This window comes from Lutjanus erythropterus, chromosome 1, assembly GCF_056507025.1.
Source record: "Lutjanus erythropterus isolate fLutEry1 chromosome 1, fLutEry1.hap2, whole genome shotgun sequence".
Classification (NCBI taxonomy): Eukaryota; Metazoa; Chordata; class Actinopteri; order Lutjaniformes; family Lutjanidae; genus Lutjanus; species Lutjanus erythropterus.
The window spans coordinates 9,385,213-9,412,293 of NC_139317.1; the positions used below are offsets into that span (position 1 = coordinate 9,385,213).

General features: G+C 39.1%; 1 protein-coding gene across 1 annotated transcript; it reads left to right on the forward strand.

Moving 5' to 3' along the window:
* The first annotated feature begins 5,864 nt into the window (after positions 1–5,864).
* Positions 5,865–8,175, forward strand: kcna4 (potassium voltage-gated channel, shaker-related subfamily, member 4). The gene has a single exon (XM_084723626.1). The coding sequence runs from the start codon at positions 5,936–5,938 to the stop codon at positions 8,033–8,035; it is 2,100 nt and encodes a 699-aa protein (XP_084579752.1). The 5' UTR covers positions 5,865–5,935; the 3' UTR covers positions 8,036–8,175.
* Positions 8,176–27,081: the final 18,906 nt, after the last annotated feature.

Sequence of the window (27,081 nt, forward strand, 5' to 3'; positions counted from 1 at the left end):
CAGCTCAGGTCTCTTTCATCTGAAAGATAAAGAACCTATGGAGTGTTCGGTGAGAAGATGACCTCTGAATTATACAGTATATGAACTGGTGTATTATAGTTTTGAATTATGATTCAAATTAGACAGGCAAATGTCTGAAACTGTTGCAGTGTGATTACACTATGCTCATTACATTTCAGTCATTTTGGGTGACACAGAAACACAAATGCATTGTTTCAGCTGTTGGGGTTTTATCAGAGATCTGATGATGGCAGGTCCATCCAGCAGAAAGCTGCCGTCATTCTCACACAAAGATAGATGCTAATATTTTTTTAGCCCTGGCCACACAGGCCACCAAGTGCCTACATTTGTAGATAAGTCAATTTTTGTGGCCCAAATGTGAACTTATGTGAAAGAAACGCAGAAAAGGCTGTTTAATGCAACTTAACACAGCGTTCCTTGACAGTGACACTTGTGTTTTCCACTTTTCCCATGAATTGTGGTGTGATGTTTTCCAATGAAAAACAAGCGAGACTCAGTTTGTCATTATGTCCTTATACTGTATGTGACATATTCTAGTCTTTTTGTTATCGTTGAGTTTTTTCATAGGCCGCCTTTTGTGTTTCTGGCTCTGCTGTAAGGATCGCATGAGCAGTTTGAGTCGGCTTAGTGAGCCCATATTTCAGTAGCGCCAACAAATCGGTAGCTAGCCAGCAACGAGTGCTGTTCACTATTACTGTAAACTGTTGAACTAAAAGCTGCAAAGGAATTGTGATGCTTGTGAAAGTGTAATGTTGTGTTGATGAAGGCTCACGGCATGGAGAGAAAACAGGGGGATACCTGGAACCTACATGGAGTATGTGGTGGGCACAGGGTAACTTTCTGTGGCCACGGGCCATAGATAATATCAAATGTTTGATACTCATATTACTTGTTTTTAAATAAGGTTTGTTTGAAATCCACAAGCCTGCAAACCTGTGAAACTTCCTAAAAATATGATAGTGTGTGTTTGTGTGGACAGATGTTTCTTGCTGGTGGTGTGAGGATGAGGGGAAAACAGTGTATAGTTGAATAAAAGTCACTTCATGTTGAATGTAGCTCATAATTCTCAGGTACGCACCTGATTCAAACCTCAGAGCATTTGGTTGTGACGTGATGCCCTCATATTACAACCAGTTTGCTGGTTATGTTAATGTTGTATTGTGTTTCATTCAGTGTTATATGTTAATTACTTTTTGTACAAAATATTTAACTGAGATACTGATTCAGTCTTAGTGAAACATGTCTTTGACCTCATCCTCATCTGCTCTTTGGCTATTCTGAATATACATTTACATTAGTAATTAAAGAGTTTGTATTAATGATGAATAATGTGCATTTTCTTGTGTTTGTCACCTGACAATTAAAAATATAAGACAGTTTTACTGCTGTTTTCAAATATTAATGATATAAGCCAAACTTCAACAGATTAGAAATCATGATTAACTTTAATTTAGTGATAAATGTTGAGTGTATAAAAAATTCTTTTTAGTTTATAGCAGCTGAGGGACACTTTTACTTTAAAAGTATATTTTAAAAACCTTAATTCTAAGTGTAACACTTGTTTGGCCATACAAGTCTGATGTCATAACCAATGAGATGTTTTTACATGTAGGAATGTTAGTGTTTTATACTGCTGAGGATTTCCACTATGATAAACACCAATGTCAGATTGTATTGTTCTGTAACAGCCCATTACTTGTGTGAGCAGCTGGTGCTTTAACAGCCGCAGCATCAACACAAATTCAGTGGTTTTCTTCCTGATTTATACTGACTGAACTGCTCTGGGATGTGGTAATGAGATAATGAACAAATAAATGAATTCACTTCTACACTGGGTGGCATTCACTGATTCAAATATCAAAGGGACAGCAGAAACAGTGGACATTAATGATAACCAATTTTCTTGTTTACTCACGGAGGACACTGCAGGTATATTAATTAAGATTTCTGAATGTTTATAAAACATAGAGCTAAACATCTATTTTGGGGGGTGAAATATGGGATAATGAATTGATTAGCCTGATGCTACATCTGTGTTTACATGCAGAGAAATGAGACGATGAGGTGTAGCAGTCGTGGACTAGTCCCAATGAGCACAAGAATCAAACTGTAATTAAACAGAATACAATCCAGAGTCTGGTCTTTATATTGAAAATTGTGTTTCCATTTACTTTGTTTTGTTTTGTGTATTGTGCATGTTTTTTTCTTTTTATTGTTTTCGCCCTCCTGTATACTCCAATCTATACTATGTGAGGTGAATATTGATTTTTTTTTTTTCCTGCCCTAGTTCTATCGCAAACTTAATCGGCATGTTATGATGCATGTAGTTGCTCTTTATACAGGTATCTTGGGTTATGTGAGCAGGAAAAAGGGGTATAAGGGGCCCCATTAATATGCCAGTATCTATCAGAAAGTAAATGATTGAATTATTATTGAATTGTTTTGAATATAAACTCTGATTTGGGACCCACACTTGTGCAGGTGCGGGTGAAATCTTTACATGTACATACGGTCACGTGACGTACACCTGAAAAAGACAATATATTGAAAGGCAAAGTGTTCAATAAAGATTTCTGAGCATTTCAAAGATGTGCAGACACCTTCTTCCAGAATAATGTCTAAAGCAGCGACGTCAAACGAAAGGTCAGAGCACCAGTCTGTCAAGGGATCCAATCCGGGCCACTGGATGACTTTGTAAAGTGTAAAAAACATAAATTGCAGAACAGTCATTAATCCTACATCAGAATACAGCTTCACTGAAAAAAAAAACAGTTAATACTGATTGTGGTCAAATGAAAAGATATTGAACATTGTGCAAAATATTGTCAACCAGCAGCTTCAGTACAAAATAATCTCTATCAGACTTCCATCTTAAAATAATATTGGTGAGGCCCGGTTGATAAGGCACCTGCACCTCTAAAGCATTTGATGTGTAAATGGTTTGTGAGGCAGTGAGTAACTTATCCTTCTCCTCATTATCCCACATCCATGTCAGGAAAATTAGATTTTTTAGATCTCATCAAGTTTTTTAAATAATAAAAAAGTAAAATACTATATTGTTGTTCAGTTCCAAAATACATAAATGTTTTTGCATTTGTTGCTCCACTGCGGTCTGTATATTGTAATGTACATGTAATGACAGCACTGAAATAGTAATTTTTTATTTAACTCAAGACATCTCAGGCTGTTCACCATTTGTTTTGTAAATGGATGGTTCATTAATTGTGAACATTTTCCAAATGCACTTGAAAAGTCATGTGTTGTGAAACAGAGATGTTAAATAGTAACTGCCTTGTTCAGTTGCCAGAGGAACTGCTGACCAAAAGGATCTTTTGCTGGGATAGAGCTCACTGTCATCTTCGGCCCAAGAGATATTTCTGTAATACTTTCTCTTTCTCATTTAAATTTTATTTTCAGGAGCAGTTTGCAGTGTAATACAACTATGGTCAAACTAAAGATCCATAAGTAACAATGGAAAGAAGAGATGTGGTCTAATTGAAAGTTCAGAAAATGATTCAAATAAGATTTCTACACAGAAACTTACATAACTTTTAATGTATAAAGGGGGCAGAGGTCCTTATGTGCCCAGTTGAGAACTGGTACCTTATCGCTGGCAACTGAAGTAGGCAGATAAAGGTATCCCTGAAGAACAATATATGTATTCTTTGTTATCTTGGTGGTGTTGTTGAGGATGAATTTCATTTTCTGTTTCACTGCCCTGTGTACAGTGACTTGAGGAACCATCTGTTTGAAAAAAATCCATCTGAAGGCAATATGTTGCATTGGCTCCTTAATGAGCAGACTTTTGTTTTAGCAAGATTTATAGAAAATGCGTGACAATAAAAATAGAGAACACTGTGTTCAACATAATAAGATGCTTCTATCAAGTAAATTGAATGCTTTGAAATTTTCTCTGTTTTGAATTTGTGGAAATGTATATTATTAATTTGTCATGTGGTCATCCTGGCTGTTGTTCTTGCTTCTTTGTGTGTCTTGTAAGCTCACCATATGGTGCAGGACACATAAATAAATAAAAATCAATCAATCGACCAAAAAATATTGTACTTCTTTACATTAAAAAGGGTGTAGGGGATTAAGATGTTGTTATTTATTGGTTATTATGCAATAATTTTACTGGTCTGGCCTCTTGAGATCCAATTGGTCTGTATGTGACCCACAACTAAAATGAGTATAAAGGTCTCAAGTTAAAATAAGACAAAATCAGCCAATGTTTTGGTGGGTTTGGAGGATGAATTTAACAGAGAACTGCGAGTGCACCTGAATTCTACACTCTACTCCCAGCTAGTCACAAGTATTGACGTTACTTGAGGAACGAGTGGAGAGTAATGCATTACTTTTTTTGGGTAAGGACACCGGTTGCCACCCAGCAGTGATGATGAAGGGCAGAGGAGGCTCGGGTGTGAGACTGCAGCACGGTGCGCAGTGACCGGCTGCATCCACTGGGGGAGGACCGAGCACCGCCTGCACGCGCTGCGGTACATGAACGACTTTCTCACCGAGGCAGCCTCCTCTCCATCATCACACACACACAATGGGCAGGATACCGGAGTATAGGTAGGGCTACAGCGGCAGACAGACAGACAGATGTGTGATGGTTAGACTCCACCATGGGGCCATTTCCCCTCGCCTGCGTGAAGGTAAACTTTTCCCCACCCTCGCATCTTCTCTTCGCCGTGACCGTGTGGAGCTGTCATTGATATTTGCACACCTGCTTCTTTTTTTATTTTCATTTTTTTTTCTTCAATGATCATTGCTGCCAGTATATGAGGAGCGATGCAGCAGAAACGGGGGCTGAAGTGGCGATAGATCCTGTTGAATTGAGACAAGACGTCGAGACGCAGCCAAAAAAGTGTCCTCCTCGGAGTGCGTCAGAGCACGGATGCATGTAGTGGATGATATGCTCGCTGCTTGGATACAACGAGGGATTTGTGATATTACCCCCCAGAATCAGGAGGGAATTTGGGCAAAAGCGAAGAACTGCATCCTCACGTAGCCTCCCTCCTCCTCCACCTCCTCCTCATCCTCCGGCAGATTTGTTTGTAGGAGGGCTGAGGCGATTTCGTTTGGCCCCTTTTCACATGTAAGTAGGAATGTCAGAATGAAGGGAGGCTGTTTTAATGGGCAAAATGTCGTGCGTAATGATAAATAGATGCAATGCATCCATTTGCGAGAGCCTGTGTTCATGTTTACTCCATAATAATGATGATAATGAGGTGCCAATCAAGTTTTACCGCCCTTATTTTGCAAAAGATGCGTAGTATCCTCGCCAAAACAACAGAGATGCATAATTTCCCTGCTGTTTTCTCCTCTCTTGTGTTTTTCTCGCAGCTCCACAGAGCGTCAGAGGGATAAACTCATTCAGATTCACCGGGGCTCCAGAATATAACACGCAAAGGAGCTGTTTTTTAACATCTCATCAAATAAAATGGCATCCAGGAGTGACCACGGAGGATCAAAAGACGCATTTGGAAGCGTGGAGGATTTAACCACCTGATGGGCGCCGGAGACAGCGAGCAGAGAGGAGTGTTTTGGTTGTTGACTTGGTGATTTATGATGCTCAACAAATAAAAAAAAAGGGCGCTGCAAGTTTGACACACACAGAGAGGAGAGCGGCTGCGTACCAACAGGCTGTCTGTGCCAGGTTTGGGTTTAATGATGTCATAAAACGCTGGAGGCCTGAGCGGGAGAAGACAGGCTGATCAATATCTCCTCCTATCATGTAAGTAGCCACATGGACCGCTCCTCAACATGGACCTGAATGAGGTGTGTTTGTTGTTCTGACATTCTTCACCGCTGATTGGTCGCCTCGTTTTCTGTGTGTGCGCGCGCTGAGCTGCAACTTTTCCTCTCCGGCCTGCTGAGGCGGTCACCGCACCGCTCTTTGACTTAAAAGATGGAGTTTGCCATGGTGGGTGCAGACGGCGGGTGCAGCAGCCACCTGCCGTACGGGTATGCCCAAGCTCGCGCACGGGAGAGGGAGCGCGAGAGGGAGCGCCAGGCTGCCCAGTCGCGAGCGGCTGCGGCGGCCGCTGCTGAGGGTGCGGAGGGTGGTGGAGGTAGTGGTGGTGGTGGCGCGGGGGGGTCCACCTCTACCACCTCCTCCTCCTCTCATCTCCTTAACAACCGCCAGCATCAGTCTCGCACCACCTCCTCAACCAACATCAGCGGCGGCGGCGGCGGTACCGCCTTGCGCCCCTCCTCCTCCACCACCTCCTCCACCTCCTCCTCGCAGCCGCCACAGCAGCACCAGCAGGAGCCCGAGCAGCAGCAGCAGCAGCAGCAGCAGCACAGAGTTCTCAGAGAGCGGAAGAAGCAGCGCGGCGTCGGACGCTGGAGACGCAGCCGGACGAGTCTCGGCGGGGACCTGCGCCACTCGGAGCTGGCGCTGCTCGGATCCGAGGAGGACATCATGATAGAGGAGGAAGAGGCCGAGGGAGCAGAGGAGGAAGAGGAGGAGGAGGATGAGGAGGGGGAGGAGGGGGGCCACCGGGGCAGCAAGAGGTCGAGTTTTCTGTGCAACATGGATGATGAGGAGGAGACGGTGTCGCTAACGGACAGGCGCCCTCAGTCCGGATACGAGAACGTCTACAGCGAGTGCGGTTGCTGCGAGAGGGTCGTGATCAATGTGTCGGGGCTCAAGTTTGAAACTCAGCTCAAGACTCTCACTCAGTTCCCCGACACGCTCCTGGGAGACCCCGACAAGAGGATCAGGTACTTCGACCCGCTGAGGAACGAATACTTCTTCGACAGGAACAGACCGAGCTTTGACGCCATCCTGTACTACTACCAGTCAGGGGGGCGCTTGAAAAGACCCGTCAACGTCCCGTTTGACATCTTCTCCGAGGAAGTGAAGTTTTACGAACTCGGGGAAGAGGCGATCCTCAAGTTTCGGGAGGATGAAGGGTTTGTGAAGGAGGAGGAGAAGCCTCTGCCCGAGGACGAGTTCAAGCGCCAAATCTGGCTGCTTTTCGAGTATCCGGAGAGTTCGAGTCCTGCCAGGGGGATCGCGGTGGTGTCCGTGCTCGTTATTGTGATTTCTATTGTCATTTTCTGCCTGGAGACGCTGCCGGAGTTCAGGGATGAAAAAGAGTATCTACAGCCACGACACAACTCCTCTCAGCCCGACCACGGATTTACTCCCTTCAACGACCCGTTCTTCATCGTGGAGACGGTCTGCATCATCTGGTTCTCCTTTGAGATTATAGTCCGCTTCTTTGCGAGTCCCAGCAAAGCGGCTTTCTTTAAAAACATTATGAACTCGATAGACATTGTCTCCATTTTGCCTTATTTCATAACTCTCGGCACGGACCTGGCGCAGCACCAAGGCAACGGGCAGCAGGCGATGAGCTTCGCCATCCTGAGAATAATTCGGCTCGTCCGGGTGTTCCGCATCTTCAAACTCTCCCGGCACTCCAAGGGGCTGCAGATCCTGGGTCACACTCTGCGCGCCAGCATGAGGGAGCTGGCCCTCCTCATCTTCTTCCTGGTCATCGGTGTCATCCTCTTCTCCAGCGCGGTCTACTTCGCCGAAGCGGACGAGCCCACTTCTCAGTTCACGAGCATCCCCGACGCCTTCTGGTGGGCCGTGGTCACCATGACGACGGTGGGATACGGTGACATGAAGCCCATCACGGTCGGGGGGAAGATAGTGGGCTCCCTGTGCGCCATCGCGGGAGTGTTAACCATCGCGCTCCCGGTGCCGGTCATAGTGTCCAACTTCAACTACTTCTATCACAGGGAGACCGACAACGAAGACCAGACGCCCGTAGTGGAGAGCATGCCCCCGGGCTGCCCGTATTTCCCGGACTTTCTAAGGAAATTCAAAGGCTCGCCCTCCGGCTCGTCTCTGGGTGACAAAGCGGAGTATATGGAGATGGAGGAGGGGGTGACGGAGTCGCTCTGCGGGCTGGACAAGAGCCCCAGTAAAGGAAACGGCACAGACATAGGCAGGAAAAACAGTACTAACTCTAAATCCATTCAGACTGACGTGTGATAACAAGTAGAGTTTCTGTTTTTTTCGTTTTTTTGTCCAAGGAAGAATTCGCCCTATAAAGATACTGTGTGCCCAAGAGCAGGTGGTCCCCCCCTAAAGCAAGTTTTACGCACGACCCAGAGCCTAAACACACACACACACACAGACACACACGGATCACAAATTCGCAGGTTAAAATATTTCACTCTCTCCATCCCAGAACAATAGTTTCTCCCAAATCCACTTCAATGACCAATATTTTCCTAATTGATTGATTAATTAATTCATCTATCCTGTGCGGGCTTCCAAATCTGGCATAAAAAACAAAATTCGATACAAGACAGGCTATGCATTCGCACTTTATGAGTTTCATCTGTCAATAACAGAAAGGGGTAGTAGTGGGGATGGTCGTTTTTGCTGTTATGCAATAAAGTTAAAAATTTGTTTGCACTAAATGTAGAATCTGCGCTGGGTTTTGGCTGACTTTTATTTTCGAGACAGAAACTGTAGTAGGCCATGCAAGTGGCAACATTTTAGTCATTGTTATCCTGAGCTGACCATTTAGCCGAAGAATGTTTGAGTAACTTCCTCAAAGAGAGCAAACTAAAGGATATTAATAACCTCTTTCATACGCTGCCAATAAAAAAAATTGGACTCCATTAAAGGAAAAGCCGAAGACAGATAAAAGACTTTTGTTACTGTTCCAAGACTTAATATGAACAAAAAACAGCTCATTGATAAGACATAGCATTTAGCAGTCATCAAATAAACCAGGGCTAGAGTTATTTCTATGACATCCACATAAGAAATATGCTTTTCCACAACAGGCCAAACAAAGCCTTGTGTTAATGTTGTTGAGCCACCCCGAGAGCTAAGCACAGGAATCACCAGAGTTAAATAATAATGGCTGGAGAAGTGACTTGCCCCCGCCAGGTTTTTTGTACGGACAGGCTTATTGGGGGCCTTGGCAACAACAGTCTCCCCAGTTTCATTTAAGAAACCACCTCAAAATGACAATATCCCTTTACAACGGACGCAGATGGAAAGCTATAGCAAAAATGACTCTGTCATGGAAACTCCTCGGAGTGGAGTTTGCGAGCAACTTCCTCTCCTGTCCGCTGGACTTCGTGCACAAAATATTTTTTTTTCTCTCAAGAGGACTATGATTATCTCCGAGCTCAGAGGATCGCCGGGATGTGGATGTCTTCCAAGGTATGTAGAGCCTGCAGTTCGTGTGTCACAGTGATGATTATCCAGTGATGAAAACAACTCGCAGTGTCATGTAGCTGAGCCAATAATGATGATAAACACAGCACTCATATTTAGACATAGAGCATATTTAATCATATCTGACCCTGACTTTTATTTTCAACATTTGGTTGTCCCGTAGACCAAAGAATGACGCATTATTACGCGTGCGTAATAGTGCGTAAAATACTGTAGATGGACGGTGACCGTTTATGGCGCATACTCCAGCCATTATATGGTCAGTTAATGTTTCTCCTGTACAAAAAATACTCAGGTATAATATCCAACAATATTACAAACACATTAACATTCATAACAGCTGTAATTGTCTCATCTGAGGTGAAATCAGGTCAGCCTGCTGAGAACTTGTGCCAAAGGTGTTAGATTTGCCACATTTACAAGATATTCTGTTGAACAGTATTGTATCTGAAAAGTCTACAAATGCACTTCTTGAGCTAAAACTTGACAACATTAGTTACTAAACGCACACACACACACACACACACACACACACACACACACACACACACACACACACACACAGTCAAAGTAAAGTCAGAGTTTAATCCCTGCTTTGGTGGGCAGTCTCGACTGTGTTAACACCAAAAGATAATTGATTTTAGTTATTGATTTGAGTCTTTCTTGTTTTGTCTCTGCTGTCCAGTCGTCTTATTGATAGTAGTCTCACCTTCCACAGCAGGTGTAGCTTGAGGACATTGTGATACATGAAGCCAGAATATATAGTTTCACTCCTTTTGTGAGCCTAGACCAAGACCTGTATGATTTCAAATGTGAACATTTTAACTTTTTTGCTGCCTATAAGGTATAATGCATAATATTCAATCCCCCACTCCCCACAAAAAGTATAAACTCATATAAACACAATCCCGCTCAATCATCACATATGACTCAGTAGAAGTGTGTGTTGTGTGTGTATCTACAGAGATCCTGCCCTCTGACTGCATTTCCTTCTTTTCTAATTATTTTGCTGTGCTCCAGACACTTTCATCAGTGTTTGTCATCCTGGCAATGAGACTCAGCAATCAACTGTATTTATGGTGCGTTTACGAACAGCTCGGACAAATCCTACTGATTCTACCTTTCAGCTGAAGCTTGAGACCAGTAGTTATTTTTAAATAACAGTGACAGTAATGTTTAAATGCAACAGATTTCGTGCTCTGCTTCGTTTGGCAGTCTTAATTGTACTCACATCTAAATATGATTTATTTTAGTAGGTTTGCAACTAATGATTATTTTCATTATCAATTCATTTATTGAACATTTTCTTTTTAGTCCCAGAAATGTCAAAAAAAGGGTTAAAAATGTTGATCACTTTTTCCAGAAGCTGAAGAGCAATGATAAATATTATAAATGAGTAAAAAAAACCCAGAAAATATTCATATTTGAGACGCTAAAATCAAAGAATTTGGACATTTTTTCTTTAAAATGACTCAAAAAGATTAATCAGTTATCAAAATAATTGGTAAATTAATTTAACAGTTGACAACTAATTGATTAATCAACTAATCATTGCAGCTCTACATTTCAGCCATTGATTTTAATCTTTCTTGTTTTGTCTCTGCAGTCCAGCTCCTTAATTAGAGTATTTTTCATTTCCACAGCACATGTAGCATGAGGACACTGTGACACATGAAGCCAGAATACATTGTTTCACTTATCATTTCATCTCATTTATCAACCTAAATCATGACTTGTATGATTGTAAATGTGAAAAGTTTTTTTTTTTTTTTAAGCGTTCTTCCTGTTTCTTCGTTTGGATAGGATTTTTTTACGTGTCTGAACTGTGCTCACCTTAAATCTCATTTTAAGACATATCCACACAAGCAGGATTTTTAGACTTCATAGCTAGTTTGAAACTTTCACAAGCGTGAAGTGGGAACTTCAGGTGCATAAACACTGAGAATGGATGTTTCAGTTAAGGAGAAATCTTAATTTGTGAAATTGAAAATATTTATGTAATTTTAAAAACTTTCAAATAGGTAATTTAACTTTTTGTGGAAAATAATAATTACACCAGACAAAAAAACATATTGAAAGCAGAGTATTTTTATGTCTTAACTCTTAACCTCTCAAGTTTGTCCAACATGAGGTCACATGGTTTGCAGATAGAATTACAAAATATAGTATATATAGAGGCATACAATATATCAGCCCAATATTGGCACAGCACAGCCACGTCAGTCTGTATCAGTGCTGGTGTATGTGATGTCTGATATTTTTTACAGACCATAATGCAGATTGTTTTTAGTTTGTATTTGTTTTTTAACTTTATAGGCAGCATTTTATGTATTTTTGATCATTTTTCTTAGCTAAAATTGTTCTAGTTGTGACCTTTTTTATGTATAGCTATTTATAATTATTAAAAATACCACTGAAAGTATACTGTTTAAGTGCTCGTCTTTTTGGATTTTCTACATATATATATATATATATATATATATATATATATATATATATATATATATATATACATATATATACATATATATACATATATATATATATATATATATATATATATATATATATATATATATATATATATATATATATGTATAATCTAAGGCCTCCCCTCAGACAAAGCTCAGAAAAAGACACCTCCCTTTAGTTTACTTGTTTGATTTGCTTAAATCTTAGACATCTATGGTACCATGATTATGTTATTTGACTCATTAGACACTCAACAGTTGAGCCAAAATAGCCTAATCTTGCTGTTGACATTCTTCAGACTACAATAAATGCATAGAAAAGGTAGGAATTTTTCAGTTTCTGACTCCAGAAAAGTGGAGTAAAATTCCCCTAAACTGTATATCTGAACCATCTCTTTAACCACGTCACTCACCTTTAGGCTTTTCTTTGTGATCTCCTTGTAATATTTTTTCATTTCCATTCACCAAGCCTCCCCTAAAACTGTTTGGAGACCCTGTGGGGAACCACGTCTCCTACTTTGAAAACCACTGATATATATAAATAAAGAATATCAGCCGACGTATCAGAACTTTTTTACTCCCGAATATCAGCATCTGCCCCAGAAATCCAGTATCAGTCAGGCTTTATATTCAGTATATACTCCAAAACATATATGATTTTGAAATATGTCAGCATTTCTTTATGATACACAAAATGGATCCTACAAACTGTGTCACATGTTGGGGGAAAAGTTAACAAGTTAAAATTTCACTTTGCAGTGTTTTAAGTATTGATAAAAATAAAGATACTACATACTGCACTTACAAGTATGCCAACTTTTGTCTCAATCAATGGACCTTTGTCTTCATGCAGTAGATCCATAAAGGCTGTCACTCACTCCATCAGTGCTTCTCAGCATTCCTCAACACATAATCACTGCATCAGCGGATAATAATTTATTGCACTGTGTGTTCATATCCTCAGAAGAACTATTCATACAAGATATTTTCAACACCTGCACCCACAACCACACACAAACACATGGACACACACATGCACACACAGAGCACCATTGTGGCATGGGGCCAATTTCTCTTGATACCTCACACTTCACACTTACATAATGTGGCTTATGGCAAGAGGCGCAATCCAAAACATTTTTCAAGCAAAGTGTGTGGGTCAGGCATATTCTTAGGCCTGTAGCTGCTGAGCCGACTGTGAAAACAGCCTGTATCATCCTGAGCCACAGAGCCACAGAGCTGAATGGTTCTGACTGCTCATAGCGTCCCATTGTCACGTGCATGGTGAGTCTTTGTAGTGCAGATTTAGACCATATGGCCGGGCCATGTGACAAAGCGAGAGTTATTTATGGTTATTTCTCCAAAAGTATTCCATGCCTGTCAAAGGACACAGAGGAGAGGTGGAAAGAAAGTGAGCGTACGGTACATAATGTCAGACTGGCTTACGTAATAACAAGAAGAACAGAGCACAAATGAGTCCAGCTGATCGACAGAAACTTAATCGTCGGTTTTGCTAATTAGTTTGAGTCACTTATCTGCTAAAGACACCAAACGCTTGCCAGTTCTCCACTGCTGCGGTTTGCTGCTTGAGTCTGTAACATGAAGACTTGTGGGGCTTTGGGCCTGCTGGTCAAACATAATAAACAGTCTGAAGAGATATCACTTCAGGTTATGGAAGTAAATGATGTGCTTTTGTCAATATTTAAGTCTCAGGTGGACTGGATGGTTAATTGATTGTTAATTTGATCTGGACTGACAGATTTAATGATAAGGAAAGTAATAAGTCGTAGGTAAGATGTATGACGCTGCAGTATTACTGCTCATTGATAAATGTTGTTTACAGTGCTCCACTCTAGTGCACAGTGCAGCCAGGAGTGAGCCGATGATTCAGGTTGTCTTCAAGAATCAACTCTGCTGGTCAGAGTCTAATCTGTGTATCTACGCAGAAACTCAGACTTTTAGGGGCCCCAAAAGTTCCAGGTTTTCTTTGCAGCAATCAGTTTGTTCTACTTCAATCATAGATTACTTTGTAAGCACCATTAAAAACTAAATATGTAAGGGGCATTAAGTGGGTCCTGCATTTTACCCAATATTACACACTGTCAAAATTTATTACTACCTCTGCCAAGGCAGTTATGTTTTCGGTGCTGTTTGTTTGTCTGTCAGCAGAATGGAAACCTACTGGCCTGATTTTTATGGAAACTTGGTGGAAGGATGTAGCATGAGCTGAGGAGCAGATCCTAGTCACATGGCAGATACACAAATTATTTTTCCCTTTCTTTAGCATTGCGAGAAAGGTCAATTTTAACACTGATGTCTGTGGCAAGATGAATTGAATTTGTTGTCCATTGGTGAACGGTCTTAATCAAAGTGAACCATGTGCCACGACTAAACATACAACAAAACAAAACAGCCACATTAGATATCACTGTAGAAACAAATTCAGCAGGTATGTAGAAATAAACCATCTGGGATGTGATTTTTCCAGATTAATTCAGAATTCCACAAACCCTGCCATAGAAGACTGAACTATTGTCCTCTGTGACGCAAACATGGCACCTGTTTGGCCCAATGAGAAATGCTCACCTGTCGCGTACGCCAAAAAAGTTGTAATATGTACTGTAATATGCACAGTAGTATTTCCCCCGCTGGCCCCTCTTACAAATTCCCTTTCAGCCTATAAACTTCACAGATTTTCAAATCGCTTTTTTGGCTCAAGGAGCCAACAGGAGTTTTAAAAATATAAAACCTCTGTGGATAAAAAAATCATAATAGAAAGTCATAATAGACCTTCTTTGCAGTTCAACGTGTCATCTCTTTTGTAATTGTAGGCTGTGGGGAAAATTTTGTGGCCACTGGGGAAAAACTGGAAGCAAAACTGAGCAGCGACTATGTGTCTAGTGAATGAATTATACATGCATGGTCTCAATATGGGCCCTAACCTGACCTAGCACAGCATTACAGTCCGACCAATATATCAGTCGACTGATATATCGCCCAATATTGGCTTGATATGGGCCAATAGAGTATATATACATTATACACACACATATATATATATATATATATATATGTGTGTGTGTATGTGTGTGTGTGTGTGTGTGTGTGTATGTATATATAATATAATAATTGATATATTTAGCAATTTTTTTTAGTTTTATTTCTTCTTTTCTCAGTGTGTCTTTCTACAGTTAGTTGGCATATGTATATAATAAATTATTTAACATGTTAAATTAACTATATAGTATTCTGTATTAAAGTTATACATTGAAAAAAACAGTCATATCAGTGCACGATCCTTGTAGAAAAGGTCGAATTTTATTCTAGCTCAAAATTTCACACTGTATTGGCCACCATATCAGTAATCTGTGAATTTTTCCTGTATTAAATTAATATAAGTGTCAAATACATCCACATTGGTCAGGCTCTATATACCATAAAATATACTTTTAGCTTGTGGTGGACTTGTCCTACAGCCTTTTAGCTGTAATTTTACTGTCATTTCTGATAATGTCATTAACTGTCATTTATTAATATGAAATTTACATTTTTGTTTGTTTTCTGAAGATTGTAGAGTTTGACCTGTGCAAGATGTAAAACTAAAACTGTTGTACCTATAGGGTAGCTCATGATACTTGATGCAATCTGTAATTGAAGAGAGGAAAACATCCCCTACGACACCAATGGCACCAATACTCTTTCACTGCATTGTATTCAGTTTTACAGGAGGGCATGTACCTGTAAGTCGTGCCCCCTTTCACAGCTATAATGGTCATACACTGACAAAAGGCTCAAGTACTAAAAAGCAGAAGCGCTCCAGAGCTTAAAATGTCTGAGATGTCTCAGAGTTAATAGGATCTTTTCAAACTGTGTCGATTAAACGTAACAGAGCAGGATTCAGGTTTTCCATTGTGGTTTATCTCACTGGCATCTACATTTACAAATGTTTCATTGAATTAGGCTCCTCACACCCCACACTCCACATTTTATGTGACAGTCGACTCGTCTGGATTGAAGCAACCTGCTCTGCATAACAGAAGCCAAATTGTGCTGACAACCATAGGTCAAAGTCACGGCTGACCCTGCTGACAAATGGCTCATTTAGCAGCTCAGAAAATGACTCCAACCTGCAGCCAAGACATCCATCCATCTTCTACATCTGCTAATACCCGTTCAGGGTCACTGGGGGCTGGAGCCCATCCCAGCATTCACTCTGGACAGGTTGCCAGTTATTTACAGAGCTAACACAAAGACAGAAACACACGTTTACACACATTTCTATTCTTGGGGGGAATTTGGGGTCTCTAGTTTACCTGGCAGTATGAATATCTTTAGACTGAAGCACCCAAAAGTAACCAACACAAGGGCAAGGAGACCTTGCGCACAATGCAAAGGAGTTACAGATGATATTCTACCATGTATGACAACGTCACAGTATATGACATCACATCAACCCTTAAACACCTAGCTAAAACTAATGCAGTCTAATGCAACAGTCCTACAGCAAACTCTAACTAAATGTCACTTTGCTCATGGTGTTCAAAGCACCAAGAGTACATCTGAAAAATTCAACAGCAGTGTCTCTTTACGGAAATCATAACAGGTACTCCACAGACCTTGTTGTGAGCAGTTTCGTGTAGGAACTACTTTCTGCAGTGGAATTTACTGGAACTGCTTTAGAAACAAAGTAGTTCCTCTGTGAAACTTCTCACAACAAGATCTGTGGATTGTCTTGAGTGACCAGATCATGATTTCTGTAAAGAGACACTGTCGTTGAATTTTTCTAATTTATTTTTCAAAGCTTTGAGCACCACAAGCAGACTGTCATCTAACCTGATTATACTGGAAAGAACGCAGACATCTAAGGCTGCAACTACCAATTATTTTCATTGTCGATTATTTTCTTGATTAATTGATTAGTTGCTTAATCTATAAAATGTCAGAAAATGGTGAAAATGTGGATCAGAGATGACATCCTCAAATGTTTTGTTTTGTTCACAACCCAAATGCTGAATTTACTGTTGTAAAGGAAGTAAAGAAACCTGAAAATATTCACATTTAAGGGATCAGAGACTGGAATCAGAGAATTTTGACTGTTTTTCTAAAAGAAATATATGCAGACCAATTATTTCATTAGTAAAACAGCTGCTGATTAATTTAATAATTGATTCATAATCAAACAATCAACCAACCGGTCAGAGGAAAAATATGTATTTTTGATTTGGGGCTGAATTGTTCCTTTAAGTTTTTGTTGAAATTGTTTGTAGAGAACTTAATGTTGAAGGCTGGAGACTGTAGCCCTGTTGAAATGATGAGATATGTTTCTAATATTTTGTCCACCCCATTTATATCAAATAAGATAGACCACAATAAGTATGTAGACACTGCTATCAATATGACACAAGCAACACAAAGTATAGCCTCCAAAATGACCATAAAGTTGAATCAACTCCTCTTTAAAACATCCTCCTCAAAAACTGAACATTATAATCTTTATGAAGGCAGTCAAGTCAAACTAATTTTATTTAAACAGCAAAAATCACAAATTTGCACTTGGTTTTTATAATCTGATATAACATGCAACACACTGCAAGATTTACTGCAATACTGTTGTATAAGACATTGTTGCATTAGTTGTGGTAAGGTTTACTTGAACCTTTTAAAACACAGAAGTCACAGTAACACAAACTAACTGATCAAGGCAGAACAACAACTCCCATGTTCTGTGAGGTATAATACTGTTTTTACCAAAGCAGTCTGGCTGAGCCATATTTAGCTTATATATCAGTGGTTTCCCATCGGAAAAGGCTTTGTAACAGCAAAGTAAAGTAGTGAAAACATTCTAAATGTAGTATACACTTAAACTGATATTGAGCTTTGATTTTAGGTGGACTGTTTTTAAGAAGCTAAAATACATTTAGTTGCTGACCCTATCCACAGCAGTGCACTGCTTTTGTTCTGTGCTGGTGCTCCTCTGTTTCTCCAAAGTATGGGCGTGTCGACCGCCATCTGCTGTAGGTAATATTCTGACTATGATTAAGTACCTCATACAACACCACTTCAAATAATCTTAACTACCCCTTTAAGGCAACTTTTTAGATGACCTCTTACTTTAAAGCACATTCAATGATGAAGACAACTTGATGACAACTAGACAGCACAGCCATTCAGATCACGTGTAAGTTTCCATCATGTGTTCATGTAAAACTTTTGGTGTTTGGTGCAGGAGGATGTGAAACTCATTAGTTCAACACTGATCACGAGTACAGTATCGAATGTGATGAAAAGCATTATGCTATTCCCACAACTGAGAACTGAGAGTGAAATTTAGTGACAGGTTGTTCCTGTAATGATAGTGCATCAATAGTAGACGCAGTGTTTCATATTCAACTTCCCTAAGTAAATTTTGAACTTTTAAAGGCACCGTACACCAACAGAAGAATTATTATAGCTATTATGGCTTAGATCTTAACACCAGCATGTTTATGGATTTTTAAAAAAAAATCTAGAACCTGCATTCTTTACATGCTAGCTCGCTGATGCATTCCTTCTATTGCTGCTGTGCATGACCTTTTATTAATAACTTGATTTGTTTTTGCAGGCAGCTATTTACTTTGTCAGAGATGTCAATCGAACAATGAGGGCGTGTTGGAGATTTAAATGTTTTATCAGCACATTATTACCATTAAAAAGGTTTAAATGTTAAAGGAATATTTCTGACTTTTTGATGGGGGTTTCTCTAGTTTGGAGAAGAAGCAGGAGTATCACTGTGGGATACTTAAACATCAGTTTAAGTGTAAGCAATATTTGGAATTTTATCACTGGTTTACCTTGTTGTCAGACAGCCTTTTCCAACGGGAAAAGCACTGTTATGTAAGACAAATATCTCTCCAAAGCCACCAGACTCCACATGGAAAGTCAGTAATTTTACCTCACAAAACATAGGCATTCTTGGTCTACCACTGCCTTGATCTGTTACTTTCTTCGCGTTATTGTGTGACTTTGGTGTCTTAAAAGAATAGTTTGGATTCACCAGTCACATAATAACACAAACAAAGTGGTTGAGGCAGTGGTAGACCAGAAACTCCCATGTTCTGCAAGGTAAAATTACTGTCTGGATTTGGAGAGCGATATTTGGCTAATAAAACAGCACTGTCCATCAGAAAAGGCTGTCTGATGGCAAGTTAAGAATGGAAGAATGTTCTAAATATAGCATACACTGAAACTGATTTGTTTCGAGGTTATTTGGTGGCTGAAATATGTTGTGCTGCTGACGCTGTCCACAGCAGTACATTGCTTAACTTCCTACACCAGCACTCCTGTCTGTTTCTCCAAACAGGGGGCGTGCTGATCGCCATTTACTGTGGGTAATACACTGTATACCTCATAATGACTACCTCATATGACCCTGCTTCAAAAAAAAAACATCTGAACTATCCCTTTAAGAATATCATCGGGAAAATTCCTCTTGCTCTCACAGCTTTTCCACTGATCCAGCTGGTAATTTTCTCACATATATGTAATGATTTTGTGGAAAAACCATTAATCAAGCAAAATTACATAGACTGAAACAACATAATAATGTCTGATTGTTTGAGAAAATCATCTTATATCTATTGTTTTTAGTGATTGTTGTAAATAATCTACTCATAGATGAGCCGTCATGCCTCACTGATAAAAATCTTTTCCGTGGAAGTAACCAAAGCAACATGAAAAGAAAACAGAGGGGAATTTCATGCGTCTGGAATGTCTCTCCATTCGTCTGTCTTGCCAATACATTAATCAGGCCTGATAAAGGGCTGTCAGCTGACTGCGTTGCCAACACACACAACTCACAATCCAGCTGTTGTCATCATGTGAGCATTTACCATAATTGTCACCCCCTTAAAAAAAAAATGAGCCGGCTCAAGCTACCTTCTCCCAAAATCATTAACAAATGGTTCAAAGAGGAGGGGACTAAACCATCAATTTCAGCTCAAGAAGGCTGTTGACTCTGATTATTGACGAGCTTCTGTCCAGACCAGAACTCTCATCCCCTCCTTGCACTGTGACATCGCTCATAGTATATCTGGATGATTTTTCATGTATGTACATGATATGTATACATGATTAACTTAATACATTAGTGTGTGCGGTTACTGGTTTGACTGAAAACTCATCCACGCTGCAGTATTCTCTCACGGTGTGGCAGCTGGTTCTGGATGCTATCAGAGTTTAGGGTAACATTAGCTGCTACCTTGCTCTTCACTGGATTAGGGGAAGTTTACACTCAATTAACGCTACCCAACACAGCTTTACATTTGCCAAACACAATGGTTAGTTCTCATGTTAAAAGCCTCTGCTCTCGGTAGTTAAAGCTAAAGAAGTGTTTGAATACACTGAAAAAACATGGAAGCTATAGGTTTATGTTAGAATGAAAAAACAATCAGATCATTTCTATTTATCAGAGCCTTCTTTTAACACTGTAACTAGCTTTACAATGCATTACAAATGCAATGCAAATTAATAAGAAATAGTGGTAAACACAGGTGCTACCAACAATACTAATTAAGATAGCATTCCATTTAGTGTAGCAGAGCCTTTCCTGTGAGGCAACATGCACAATAGCAGCACTCTGACTCTGACTGACCTGAATGGAGTGGACCCTCAGTTAGTATCATTGGTATGATATTTTAGCTTTAGTCTCAGGCTTTTTGCACAATATCATCCATAGCCATCGAGTGCATAAGACCCCTTTGTACAAGATTCTCATTTTAAAACAAGTCAGCTGGAAATATTGAAAGTCAGCCCGAGACAGGGTTTTGGCCTGACTCATGGATCTAACATTGGCTTAATTAGCAAGCTAGCTTCAGCTGGTAACATCTGCCAGAGAGAATTATCATTTCAGCCTGCAAAATCAACAGTTAAAACAAAGAAATAAGAAGCCTGGTTCAGTCTACTTCTGTCTAAGATAAGGGAGCTATTGTTTCAGAAATTACTCAGAATTTATTATCATTATCACTGGAGACTTCATATGTGGCGTTTAACAAACAGTCAATTGGACAACCTGCCCTTTCATTGACCAATTAACTGCTCCACGGTAACATCTTCCTTGCTCCAGGCCATCATGTACTTGACAAAGAGTGTTTGTCACCTCCCATTTTCCACGTAAACAAGATGTTCACAGCCCCGTCTGACGAGAGCAGTTAATAAAGCACTCTTGGGATTACAGCCCCAGTGTAAGTTTAAACCAGCTCCTGTTTTCCACGCAGCAGTTACATAATGTCTCTGTATTGAAGGATAGCAACCTGATTCTTTGCACTGTATCCCCGCTTTCTAATTGGCTGCATTAATCTGACAGTATCCCGAGCTTTATTATGTTACTTCGTTCTAGACGTGTAGATTGCATTGCTAATTACACATATGCCTCCGTGTTGGGTTTCTCCACCCACAGAAAAATCAGCTGCTTTTGTATGCTGATGCTATTGCCTTACAGTTATTAAAAAACAGCAGTTGTTGCATGCTAAGAGAAATGCTGATTTGGTTTTATTGACTCCAAAATGAGCAAATATAAAATTACAAAATCAATATTATAAGGTATACTGCTTTGTCAGTTTACCTGCAGTGTACACAGAGGTGTGTGTGGTCAAAATGTTGATTAAGTTTGCTGTCACACACAGACAATCTGGGGCAACAGAGGATTACAGATTTGTTATGGCATTGGGAAAGGTAAGCATTTCAAAGATTTGTCATATCAAGTTTAGGCTTTTTTCCCCCTCATTTTCCAGAGTGCTACCTAAAACCCCACAGCGTTGCAGCTTTTTATGAACAAGCTTGAGATTTGATTAAATGGAGCAGCTGCTCAACCATAAAAAGTTTTCTCTGCCGCTCCCTGTGAAGATGAGCTGGTGAGCAGAGGACGTGCGCCCTGCTGCTCCTGTAAACTTTTGAGGGGCCGCAGATGCTGATCGCGCTGTGAGAATCGAGAAGCACACACTCACATCCGTATGTGTCAGGAAAATCATCGGAGTGTGAACTCGATAGCCATGCATGCACTTCAGGAGTCATCTATTGTAAAATGTGATACAAACTTTAAGCTCAAGAAAGATTTATATAGGATTCTTTTGATATTCTTGGTGTATTTATTATGTATATGTGTATTTATTTATTATATTTCTGAGTGGCCTGTAAGCATAAGCAGTTTGAATATGTATGATGGATACCAGACATACTATCAGTGTCTCTATCAGCTCCTACTCTTGAGGAAACATAAACATGTGGAAAAAAAATTAGAGAAAAAAGCAAAATAAATAAATAAAACTGCAGCTTCCCTGACTGATATTTTGGTCATTGCAGATGATTAAGTGTGCAAAGAAAAGCAGATGATGTTTGTGGATAGCATTAGGCCTGTGTCACCATGAATTGTTAGAATAACGTCAAGAAAGCTTATAAATCATAAGTTGTCCAAACTGTATTAAAGGGTAACTGTTTCAACTGGGAACATATTTTCCCATGTTTTACTGTCAAAGTGACTAATGGGAACAACAGTTTTGAAACTGGTCTAGTATTGAAGGAGAGCGCTGCAGCCAATAGAAGCAAAACTGAGCGACAGCATAATTGCTAACTGTGGACAGTCAAATCCATCCACTAAAAGTGCTTGTTTTGCCACTCACAGGGTCAGATTTTGTGTAACGATCCACTGATCTGGATTGATACATCGATTCAGTGGTCAATGATATGATCCATGCAAGAAGATGTCGACCCATATCGTCACAGCTTTTATTTTGAAATTCTTGTGTTGCATGTAACAACAATGGTTTAACTGAGTCTTTACTTTGTTGCTGCAACAAGTTTTTCTCCTCATCCTGAGCTCCATTACAGACATGAGCTCAGGTGGATAGTGTGTTGCTGCTGGCTATAACAGCACCTGTGAAAAAATGTGAGTATTCCCACCAATAAATAGTTTTATACACATTTATACTGCTGTAATGTAGGCCTAGTAGCTCCTAAGTTGTCATTTGTAAAACATGTTCAGAGTTACAGCTATAAATTACAACTTCTGATATGGCTGTGCTGCTGCTGTCATGACAGAGTGAAAGAAAATCTCAGCTCTTTATCATCGACAGCCCTGCTGCTCTGCTTGGAACTGATCGTATGACTGTCTGTTATACTGTCTTCCTGACTTTTGCCATTCAAACCCGTTACTGGCTGCTAATATTTGTGATTCTCAAGACAGCTGTTACACTCAGCTATCCAGGTGATAATGTAATGATTGTTTTAAATTGGCAGATGATATTGCCTTATATCGATCACAGGCCCTGAATTGAATCGAATCAAAATCATATCATGGCAAATTTTTGTGATGTCTGCAAATACTGTATCATTGTCCAAAGAATCAATATCATATCATATCATGATGAAACTGGATGGAGAGGATACCTGCAGAGATAGATCTTTTTTAAAGAGCAAAATCTTTTTTGTTAATAACTGGAAACAGCTGTATTATTGCTCTTGCCAAAGCCACTAGACTCCCTTTACAGAAACAGTAATTTTATCATCATTGTCATTCAAGCTCGACAGAAACAAAATAACCAATCACAACCTTAGATATAAAAATATCAGGAGAGGAGTGAGAGCGAGGTTGGACATCAGAGAAGTAGCAGGCAGAAACAGCGTACAGCCATAATATTTTAACATCTAACATGGTGAATAAAGGGTTTGTTTCAATGAAACAAACAGAGCTGGTGATTGTTGGAACAGTGTAAAGACAGGCCAAAATGGTTTTGTTTTGTTTTGTTTCAGTTGAATCTGAATGAAGTGTGTTTTACAAGTGTGTTGAATCTGAATGAAGTGTGTTTCATTCAGAATCTGAATGAAGTGTGTTTTCTGTTTCTGTAAATGGAGAATAGATGAGTCTTTCTGGTTAAAGAAAACATAACTTACTCTTTTACAAAAAGATTTATCTCTGAAGCGATCCTTTATACAATTCCACATTCTTAGAATAACTATTTGAGCCTGCCACAGGCAAAAACAAGCACTTTTGTTGGACATACTTACATGGTGTGCAATTGCCCCAAAGGATTACATTGTAGCTCAGTTTTGCTTGAGTCAGCTGCAACGCTCTCCGTCAATACTGCAACAATCTCAAAAACTGCTGTCCTCATTAGTCACTTAGACACAAAAACATGGGAAATAGGGTTTGGGCTGCAACTAACAATTCCTTTCATTGTCAATTATTTTCTTGGTTAATCAATTAATTAATCCTGTCAGAGTTTTGTCAGTTGAAAAATAGGTCTGCATGCTTCACGTTTGTATATTTGGACTTATTTTTCAAGTCTTTCCTATAACGATTATCACTGGTCCATAAAATGACAAAAATATAAATGCCAAGACAAAATCCTCAGAAACCAGAAAGAAACAAGAAAATATTAACATTTAAGAGGCTAGAATCAAAGAATTTTCTTTTCTTTTTTTTTTTTTTTTTTTGAAAAAGTGCTCTAAACAATTAATTGATTATCAAAATAGTTGGCACTTAATTTAATAATTGATTATTTGATTAACTGTTAAATGTATGAAATACTAACTGTAAACCATAGAGGAAACCTTGAACAAATACTGCACAGCAACAAGCAGCTTTGCACTTTATGCTGCACGACTTACAGTTATTTTCTTATTTTGCCTGTTGAATATGTAAATATTTGAAAAGACAGGGTTATTTTTGCTTTTCTCACACCTTAATAGTCAGCACAATGATTTTGCCAAAATGTTCAATCCATTGTTGACTCATTTGATTTTACTCCTTGTTTTCATGTCTCGATGGATCAGCAGTGGTCTAAACTGCAATAAAATGCAGACGGCGTTCTGTTAAAACAGTTTGTCTAAAAATACCTGAAAGATGCTCACGATTAGATTAAGCAACAGAAAAATTGTCCTTGTCCTCTGTGTAGGACAAACCAGACGTGATGACACGGGGATGATGTCACATTAATGTCCTGTCATTGTCTACATTATAACATATACACATAGACACGAACAAACTTGTTTTTTGGTATAAATGTTACAGTTCTAGTAGAAAAGGAGATAAAGCAATACACCCTAAAACAGGGACAACAAATCTGAACAAAGATACATAAAAAAAAAACATAGAACTACTCATCTATACTACACACACACACACACACACACACACACACACATACAAAATAAGTTAACAACTGGTGTATTTATGAATATATATAAAAAGCAACAATGGTCAATAACATGCAATGGCTATTATTTAACGATTATTTCCATTGTCGATTATTTTCTTGATTAATCGATTAGTTGTTTGGCCTATAAAATGTTGGAAAATGATGAAAAATGTCGATCACCATCTCCCAAAGCTCAAGATGATGTCCTGAAATTTTTTTTTGTCCACAACCCAAAGAAAACCCAAAGTAAACTGTGTGAAAAAAAGATTCTCTGAAGTATTGTGATTCTTCTTTGTGATTTTTTATATAAACATATAATTAACTGGCACTTAGTCTGTGAGCTTGATGCTAACACATAATAAGAATTCCCATTGACATGCTAATGGGAATTAGCATTGGTGGTGAGGGTAATATTTTCTTAATAAATCAATTTTACTTCATCCGTTTAACATAAAACGACACATGCGCTCATAGTTTCATGCATATATATCTTCTCATGGCATTAGAAAGGAACAGAAACAAAAAGTTTAAAGTTTACTTCAAAAAGTATAATATTTACTACTTTTATATGCAGCATTGTATTGATGCTTCCTAAATCAAATCCAAAGACTGAATGACATGCAATGTGCAGTGTTTTTGGAAATAAGGACTTATGAAGTTTAGTCTCTATGATACAACCTTTTCACATGGTCTACTGTTGAAAGAGCAAAAAAAAAAAAAAAGCAATAAATTGTAACACCAACACACAATACTTGTCGAATCAGCACCCGTTGTTAAGTGTATTGTCCCAAGTAAACCCAGTTTACTGTGATAGTGGAGTAAAGAAATAAGAGAAATATTCACATTCATGAAGCTGGTAATTTGTCTTTTTTTCCTAAAAAATACTCAAACTGCTTAATCAATTATCAAAAATATTTGGTGATTACTTTAGTAGATGACATCAATTAATTATTGCAGCTCTAATATAAATTCACTGGTGGATTTATAACAACTGAAGAGCCTTTTTCATTCAAAAGATCTGTTTCAAACCCAAAATGCAAGTAGCCTTTAAAGAGGCTCTAACTAATGATGAGTCAAATTACATTATTAATGTAGTCCTGCTATATTAGGCTACAGCATACATCTCCTACACAGCCTTAACTTGAGCAACATAACATCCTACAGCACATTTCACATTAGATTTTAATTTCTTATGAACTGAGTTGCAGCAGCAGTGTGGAGGTGTGTGTGTGTGTGTGTTTTTTTTTTTTTTATCTTTCTGGGGACTACTGGACCTTCCACTTTCAGAGTATTTAATTTAATGATAAGGAAACGTATTATTAACTGGAATTAAATGTCCTATAATGAGTGCTGTTCATATTGATTCAAATGTTCAAGGTGTATTTACAAAGTTGCATAGAATAATTACCCTCTGCATCTCTATGGGGCTTTATAGCCTCTTTCAGTTAATTGTCTCTGTTCTTTTTCAGCCATTTACAGCAAATAATCTCTGATAAACCCACTGCACACCACCTGTTCTACAATAAACAGCAGACAGACAAAGTGAACGACTAGCTGGTGAAGAAAGTTAAAGTTAAAGACCTATATATTTCTCCAGAGTTGGTGGTGGATAGTAAATAATGGTCTTAAATTCATCAGTTGGACTGACACATGATGACCCTAGTTCAATGATGATCCTGCTTCTTCTCTACTAGATGTGTAAGTAGGCAACTGTTTGCTAACACATTAGGTACCATCCTTAAAGCCGAATAATATGTCAGAGATGTGTATCTGTCAACTTATCATGGAGTCCTTAATAGCCAAAAATTCACTGATGCAGCTAAAAGGTTCAGCAGCTGAGTGGTCGGGATAGTGACACAGGGACAGTGTTTCATGTATATCAGCCAATTAAGAGTGTTGCGCAATTTCACACTTGACATGAGGTAGCTTAAAGTTCAGTTGACACATATTAAAATGAAACAGTTCACATTCATATTTCACAATTTGGAATTTTAAACAATTTTGAGGTTCAAAGTCCCAAAAAAATAACCAGTTCATATTAATTTCTTCCATTTCTCCTACAATGTTGGCTAGTACAAGTCTGTCAACTTGCAGCTGTTGGCTCATGGTTTTAATGATTTCTTGTGATATGTCTTATGACTGGGTCAAAAACCTAACCATTTTTGAGGGTTTATCATGCAGTAGGTGCATCCTGTAGCTA